This window comes from Nylanderia fulva, unplaced genomic scaffold (assembly GCF_048542155.1).
Source record: "Nylanderia fulva isolate GAGA-0341 unplaced genomic scaffold, ASM4854215v1 Scaffold3, whole genome shotgun sequence".
Lineage (NCBI taxonomy): Eukaryota > Metazoa > Arthropoda > Insecta > Hymenoptera > Formicidae > Nylanderia > Nylanderia fulva.
The window spans coordinates 3,845,971-3,855,069 of record NW_028190368.1 but is presented as its reverse complement, the minus strand read 5'-3'; the positions used below and the strand labels follow the sequence as shown (position 1 = coordinate 3,855,069).

At 29.5% G+C, this 9,099-nt stretch overlaps 1 protein-coding gene across 2 annotated transcripts; it reads right to left on the bottom strand.

Moving 5' to 3' along the window:
- Positions 1–3,998: 3,998 nt before the first annotated feature.
- Positions 3,999–8,721, bottom strand: SpdS (Spermidine Synthase). Of its 2 annotated transcripts, XM_029300719.2 has the most exons (7): positions 8,586–8,721; positions 8,037–8,297; positions 6,285–6,455; positions 6,066–6,186; positions 5,205–5,451; positions 4,847–5,076; positions 3,999–4,311 (listed from the first exon to the last, which is right to left on the bottom strand). In XM_029300719.2, exons 3-7 carry the CDS (start codon positions 6,413–6,415, stop codon positions 4,159–4,161), a joined length of 882 nt encoding a protein of 293 aa, XP_029156552.2. In that variant the 5' UTR covers positions 6,416–6,455; positions 8,037–8,297; positions 8,586–8,721; the 3' UTR covers positions 3,999–4,158. The 2 variants fall into 2 exon arrangements, with proteins under 2 accessions (XP_029156552.2, XP_085340527.1); XM_085484401.1 differs by lacking the exon at positions 8,037–8,297.
- Between the last annotated feature and the right edge of the window lie 378 nt (positions 8,722–9,099).

Below are 9,099 nucleotides of genomic sequence, written 5' to 3'. Positions count from 1 at the left end.
GTCCCTGAAGAAATAAAGCAGAGATTTAGCAGAAAATATTGGTGGTTAAACAACACTGATGCACAACACGATTTATGAACAGACTTTTTAACTTTCGTGGGAACAATAATTTATGGATCCCACGAGAGCGAGTGGTCCGCTGCTTCGCTCTACGTTAACCAATAAGTAGCAATGCCATATAGACAGACAGACGGTCAGACCATTGCGGCTTGCGAGATGCAGTTTGGGAACATCGAGGAGGAATCGTTTGGGGAGATTAAACGCAGTTAACGATCCATAAGCTTCTCTGAAGTAACCAGTGTACGCGAAGTCGCTATAATTAAACTTGCTTTGATAAATTGTATAATTAGTTGGATTTTGATTCAATCTGATAGATACGTCATATCATTACAGGTATCCTTATACGATATACATTTATTTACGATGTAGACTGATTTTATTTTAAAAAATTCGCACAATATAAACCGGAAAATTAATAAACGGCAATTTTTCTTTTTTGGGAATGATATAGAAATAGAAATTGATAAAAAAAATATTTCTTGTTAATATGTATTAAAGTATTTGCGTGATTGCGTGTGTCATGTCAAAAACAAGCGCGACCGCACATTTCATTCCGTCCTAATGGCCGATACTTGCATTGGCATAATCAAATTTTGCAGATGAATGCAAAACACGCATAACACGTACAATCTGCATATAATGATCAGCCAGTGTTAGTAATATTGGCACGCAACATCCATTTTCAAACACACGTGCCGAGTGGCTTGGGTCCAGAATATGATAACTTTGTTACTTTATGATGCCGTTTGTGTCATATCATTTGTCGAATAAAACGGAATATTAGTATTGCTCGCTGCCTGTTGCGTATATACGTCGTATTTTCATCAGCATCACTAAGAAATTTCAAAAAAAGCCGACACAAGTAAACTGACAAAGGGAATATGTTTTGCGATTTGTATAACAAAAGTATCAAATTACATATAAATAATCAATCAGTTTGCGTAGTTTCAATGATTAAGAAGAAAGAACCGTTTGTAAATATCGTGTATCGCACATCTATTTTTTCTATTTTAAAAATTTTTTGCTATAAGTCAATCGCCGATTTTACGGACAATCTGAATGCGATAAGGTAATTCCAATCAGTTTGGAAAAAAAAACTTGTCACGTTTGACAGACATGTAAACAACAGTGAGAGTTATGCATTCTTTTGTAATCCATATCGCTAACGATATAGGCGTCTGACCTATATTCTGACATTCTACTGCGTCGGGTATTCTGTGCGAATCGAAAGCGTCGGATGTCCAAAAAATCGATCGCGTTCGCCGAAGTGTACCGGGGTCCTGAATAACTCGGGAGAGCTGCGAAGCTGTGACGCAAGCGTTGCATATACATATATATATACACGCGTAGATATATATATATATATATATATATATATATATATATATGTACATCAAATGCGCGAGCAATATTTCATTTTCTCGCGAATACAATTTTCTGAAAAGCGAAAGAGAATGGGAGAAAAAGAAAAAGCCAGCAACTCGATATGGATGACGCGTATAATACCTGCGCCTACACCTGGTATAATCATTCCGACCGAGTCGTCGATGAACACCTGGTATACGGCTTCTTTAATCTCACCGGCGTGTGACGTATGCGAGGGAGTGAATGCGCTCCAGGGAGTGCATCAGCGAGAGGATGCACCTCGTAGGAGGAAGCGCTAAATATTCTTTCAATCTCACAGCTTTAACCGAGAAGGGAAGATTGCGCCGGATTAAAGGGACGCTCTTTCTGCTCGGATATCGCGAGCATCGGATCTCGGAATTGCGAAATTCGCAATCGCGCGGCCCTTCTCGCGTAATAAAATCCGCAAATCGGATGTTTACAGAGGGTTTCCCTCTCTTCGGGAGAAAGAGAGAGAGAGAGAGGACTCCGAATGTATCTCGCTTCTCTCGCCTCATTTTACTTTGAAATAGCTCTGCTGCTATGTCCAGTCGAGCCACCTCGCGCGCGCGAGCTAATTCATGAATATGCTGATTATCGTGCGATTCCGCGGACGCTCCTGATAATGGGAAAATGCGTCGTCGTTCTCCGCGCGTTTGTCGAAATTGTAAGATCCGATAGAGAACCGAGAATTAATGAGATCGCGAGAAAATCTCCACGATTGCACCGTCATCGTTTCTGCAGCTGGAGAGTCTTTGCGCCGCCGTCGTTATTTATTCTCGACTTGCAACCAGCAATTGATGTAATTAATGGAATCGTGTCCAAAGTAATAATTTAGATTATTCACATTAATACAGGTTGATTTTATTTTATTTCATCCCAATCAGTTAATTAGAGGTGAAATAAGTATTCATGAGATGACGCACAGAGCAGATACCTTCACGACTCCCACAACGCTTGCGGTTTACTTTTTCGTTTAGTTTTTGAATAATTATTTACTTATAACTTCTTTTTAAACATAATTGACTGTCTATTGCTAACGTATTTAACATCTGGTTATTGTAAAATATTTTTGTACACATTATGACTCCTGTAGGTTATTAGTTTTGATACGGAGTTTTAGTTGATTTTTTTTGTAATTATTTATATTTTGCGCTGAAGACGATTTGAAAAATCAAGTCGAAACGTCCGTTCTGACTTCGTTCTAACTTTCCGCTATGAGTCTATTTATTTAATTTATTTTATGGTAATTGTTAATTTCCATATATGCGATTATCCATGTTTTATTTAATTTTTTGCTTGTGTCTTATAATTTCTTATTATATGCGTCGATTCTTAGTAAACTTAATTGCCATTTACACAGCTTTTACAAGCCTTTTTATACTCCTTAATTTTATTTTATTTCATTTCGAAGAAACGGATAGCCGTGACAATTCAAGGATAAAGTTATTCATTCCAACTTTATTTTCTCCTGTATTAATCCGAAATAATTAAACTTTAATCATTTCTGTTTATTTTTAGACCTCAAATAAAGTTTTCGAAAATTTTAATCTAAAATTTAAAAAAGTAAAAGCTAATTGTAAATTGTATTTCAAATTTAAAACAAAAATTGGAATATACTAAAATTATTCAAAGCAATATTTTGTAAAAAGAAGAGAAAAATGATAAAATCTCTTGATTCTTCTAATACAACTAATAATAGATAATACATTTTTTTTATTAAATGCTTTATCATTAATATATACATAAATATTTCGACTATTAAATGCTAGAAAATGTATTTTCTGTGTTGTTTTTGTATATGAATAAGAATAGTTTTTTTTTTATTTTACTGAATCTTAAAAATACTCAATAATTTAAAATATTTTATATTCATAAATTCTGTAAAGAAATACACACATATTTGATAATTTTTATATTATTTCTGTTACGCTGCAATATTGAATCCTATTTTCTGAGGTTTTACATCTGTCGACATGTTAGCAGTAATCGGTTGTGCAGAACTATTTTGATGTATCATATACCATAAAGTAATATATTAAAAGTCAAAGTACATAAATTACATTATAAAGCTTATTAAATTCTACTTCATTTACTATATTGCAAAATTCTGAATTATTTTATTATAATAACCACTTCTTTTTATACAAAAGCTATTCGAATTTAAATTGATTTTATCTATTGCTGGTAAAATATAAAATAATATCATACATCGATGAGCTATATATTAAAAACCACCGACTTTAGATAAACTGTTGTCTCAATAACAAAGTAGGTTCAGAAATAATTTAAAGAGCGCTAATAATTCCCTAAATATGGAAAATATAATTTTGTATACTAATATAAAAAATAAAATTTTGTATATATATATATATATATATATATATATATATATGTATGTATGTATAAAACATGAAAATGTACTTATGTGAGGTTATTTATAAAGAAATTAATCAACGTATACATGCATAAAAGATTTTATTTATATCTATTCAGTATAATTAGTTTGGGTTATTGCATATGCAATTCATATCATATAATATATTGTACATAAATATATGTAATTATGTTTTTATTATTATTTTTTTTTTTCATAATAGAAATTACAAAAAATAGGAAGCATTACTTACAATCTAAAATTATAAAAATTAAATTTTTTTAAGCTCTGTTGTTGAAAATTGAAATTAAATATTTAAAGTAAATATTACTAAGTACTTAGTTAGTACGTTGAGCAATTTGTAAACTCTTTTCCACAAATCTTGGTAAAACAAAAGAAGTCCGATGTACCTTATCATTATAATATTTTATTTCCATTCGATCGAGATCTTCATCGTTGAATATCCTTATCGGTTCTGCAAAATTTTTTTGCTGAAAAAAAGAACAATTAAAAATTTATTAAATCTATTTTTTTTTAATCAATGGTAAATCTATTTTTGTATTATATAAAAATTGATGTAACATAAGATATAAAAAGAAATTTGTGAAGTTACTAATGAAAGAAATGTATTTATAAATGGTAAAATCTTTAATTTAAGCATATAGATAAAAAATACGAATGTACTAAAAATTTTTTACCGATCATCTAAGTCTTCTAGATATTTAATGAAACATAATAATTTTATTATATTTGTATAATTTTTATAATTATTATTTTACTCGAATGATCAAGGCTCATTTATAATCGATCTTATAGTCGTAAACATTTATAAAATTATTATAAATTCATGTTAAAAACCATGTGAACTTCCAGATGTTGCAAAAATTGCATCAGATTTTCTCTCCTACTCCTCTTTCTTCCTTATTAATCACTTTCACAATTAAATTTTTTTTTCCTTATAGAAAAATAGAAAAAATAAAATTTTTTTCACTTATTGTCATATGTTATACTGTATTTAATACTAACGCTGTCTAAGCTCCCAAGGACAAAACCGATTTGACCTGTGGGATATGTCGGTACAGCTGTTACTGCGTAGGAGGCGACCGGAAACACGGTTTTACAATGCTGGAATGTACTTTGTACTTGTTGCATGCTCTCCCATACCGTGCCAGCCTGGCTGGCAATAATTCCATCAGGTTTCAATGCAGCCTTTAATAATTCATAGTACGGTTGTTTGAAAAGATGCTCGGCGGGACCTAAATAAAATGTTAAAAATTTGTTTGTAACACTGTTATTTATAATGTGCAATTTTTTCTTTAAGAAATCATGCACTTCTTTCCATCGTAAAATATTAGAGAGACACGAGAATTATGAGATCACTTGCCTACGGGATCGCTACTGTCAGTGATAATGACATCGAATTGTCCACAATGATTTCTTAGAAATTCGAAACCGTCGCCAACAGAAACGGTTACTTTAGGATTATTAAGACCCAGACTCAAACGAGGCAAGTATTGTTTGCACACTTCGATAACTCGGTTGTCGATGTCCACTAGTGTAATACGTTCCACATCCGGATGTTTCGCGACTTCTCGAGCAGCTCCACCATCGCCACCTCCGACTATCAAAATCTATAATGTAACAGAGAAATTGAAAATTATTTATTTGCCTAAAGATATCAATTATATATATATGACATTTCTTATTACATACAGTTAAAATATTAATAATAAATAATATGTAATATACAATTGTATAATAGTTGAGTTAATATGTAATCATTTATATAATCAATTTTATAAGGCACAGAAGGAATTTTTATCTGAATTTTATTTCTATTTTATCTTTATTAAAAACGACAAATAATTTATGTAACTCCGCTATTCATTAATTGCACTTAAATAATGGATTAATTATTAATTAATATTAATAATAATAATACGTGAGAATTAATAATTAACAATAAAAGGTTATTGATTGTCTAATATTACTTCTGTGTATAAACAAACGCAATATAAATTCTAAATAAATAGTTGTAAGTCTAAAATGTAATATGGCAAGTTCAAGATTAATTACATACGAGCTGCAAAAAAACAGCATTATCTTATGTACATATGTATTACTTCTTATCATGCATTACTATTATCATCTAGATAATGCTTTTGAGTGTAAAATTAATGCAACATTTTCTCCTCGTTCGTGTATGTGTATAGCTAACTAAAAAAATGAATACGTGCCAACTAACGTCTTTAGGCTTAGGATGACTGCAGAGTGGCAAATATGATATCATCTCGTGATAGGAGAATTCATCTTTCTCTGTACATTGTATCGCGCCGTCGAGCATCAAAGCCCTCCCATGTGATTGTCTGTAAATGCAACATATTTATTTAACGAGTTTTATTTTATATTGAAAGTCCAGTTTAAGAATTATTTTACGCTACCAAAAGGAAAGAAATTTACTCACGTTTTTACTACCAGAATTTCTTGAAACTGAGAACGCTCGGAATGCAGAATTTCTTCTACCTTCAATGAAAGTGCAACACCAGGCCAAAGATCGCTTATTTCGCTGAACCAGTCCGATTTCAAAACATTCATATTGGCGTAATTTGTTTGATTATTTGCCCACAAATATGCTCTGCATGAAAAAATCCAAAACGTGAGAATTAAGTTAATACAAACATCAAATGTGTACATAAAGATAAAGCGCATATAGATTCCGGAAACGTCATATTACCCGCGATATTTCAAGCCTATAAAACTCATATAATACGTAAAATATTTATTATATATTAAATCATACATCGTTGTATTAGTTTTAAACAGCTCTATAACTTTCAATATATTGAAAGTTATAGAGCTGTTTAAAACTAATACAGCGATGTATGATTTAATGTATATATATATATATATATATATATATATATAAATTTGATTACAATAATAAAACATTTCTTCTACATTACATTGTAATCTAATTTATTTAAATTATTTAATTCTTAATTTTTGGCAAATATTATAATATAAAATATTAATAAGTATATGTACAAGAGTGAATAAATTGTTGAAGCAACTAAAACGAAAAATTTCATGAAAATAATTCTTGATAAATATAATCTCTCTCTTCTATATACACCAGTAATACTTATTTTACATTTTGAGATTGTTACGTAAAACCATATCATAAGTTTTGTAATGATATATTTATGATGTTTATATTCATAGGATTATATTTAATAATTTTTTAAATTTAATTTGACATAAGTACAAACTAACAAGCATATATTCACGAGGCAAATTATTGAAATTAATAATATGCGGAAAAAATACTCCAATACTCCAATTTTTAAGAATTATATTTTATATAATTTTATTGATTTTACTAATTAATTTAAAATTAGGCAACAACAATTATTATTAAACCACATTATTATTAAATAACTACTTTCTTTCTTTTATATATTTCTGCAATAACATTTGGTCACATATGTAACATTTAAAAAATATTCTTGAAATAGCAAAAATAACATAACGAAATATTGACATAAAACTTATTTTTATTGTTATATAAAATATCTCAGACTTAAATTACGATTGCTTCTTGTTTAATAAGTAAATAATTGTACAATATAATTTTATAAATTAAAGATTTTATAAAATATTTATTTTGTATAATTCCTACGATAAATAATTAGAAATATATAATTATGCTTTTGTGTATTAAAATATTAAATTAAGAATTTTACTGTATTATAGTTATTTAATATTTAAAATTTGACTCTTAATATTTATTTGATATTTAAATTTTGACTCATAATATATATGATACTTTTGGCACGTAATTTATAACATTTTTAATTCTCTCTCTCTCTCTCTCTCTCTCTCTCTGGTAATTATTTTGTTAGTAGAAATTTACATTAACCTATATTATATGTATATATATTGCTTTTCTCGAAGTTTATAAATAATAAATTTTATAAATAATATCTGTGACATGTTCGTTAACAAATCTGTTTTTCAAACGTAGTTTAAAAATTTTTTTGCATAAATGTTTAAATTTGTTTATAACAATTTTATTACAAAAATTTTTAAATTACTTAGGAGGTAGTAAATGTACGGTATAAATAATAGAAACTTAACTTTTACCTAACAGTTAGTAAATTTAACAGACCACGTGTTTGAGAATACAACGCACAATATAATTTATATTACGACTTACTCTGTTTATCGATGATACAGTGCTAATATTAAACGTCTAAGAGGTATCCTTTAGATTTGTACGTAGTTTGAAGAGATTTGCGACGTATTTTCTCATGATACGCATGCAGTATGTCTACTTCCAAGCATGCGAAATGATTGTTTGTCTAACGAACGTAGCTCGCCCGAAGGAAGTTTGAGTTAAACTGAGACGAAGGCCCCACGGTTTCTCTTTATAACTAACTTAACTGTTTGGACTGTTTATCGTCTGCTAACACGCTGCCTGATAATGCGATGAGAATAAAGGTTTATTCACACTAGACGAACAACATGTTTACATACAGATATATTCACGTGATTTAAACATGGATACATTATAATGATGTTAAATATGCTTGCATTATAAAAATGTTCTCTGTAATGTTTAAGAATAAAATTATTTTTTATGTACAGACAATACGATTCCATATGACGCGCTTCTTGTAAGAAACAGAAAAAATTGACACGTGTCTAAAATATTCATATAAATACAAATGCATCGAATTAATGCAGAATTATTATATATACTTACTGGCTGAAAATGTAGCGCTTTTCTCTCGTGTATATCACTCTGCTGCATAGATCTTACTGAAAAATATTTCTCACAAGAGAAACAACGTAGCTAGTATGAGGAGACCTTTAACGCGGATCACTAGAAAATAAATAATATTCTTGAACTTTACACTTTCTTTCCAAAGAAATGCGTGCTCCCAACAGAGCGAGCCACTGGGAACAGAATGCAATCAAATCCTTTTTATTGTATAGGAGAAATGGGGCGGATGTTCAGCTACCTGCCTCCTTTGTATTTTAAATTCGAAGTTAGGCAGTTAGGACTCTTGACGAATTGCTTTTTGTGTTCTACATGTATTCAGGTAGATTTTAATTTATACTCTATTTCAATTGAAAGTCAAGCCATTGGCTATGTTGTAAATGTTCTAAAATTAAAGAATTTTTACAATAATAATTAAACTTATGTAAATACAAGAGTAAAATTTCTTGTAAAAATAATGATTAAAATAACATTATTAAAAGAGAAAAATATCATT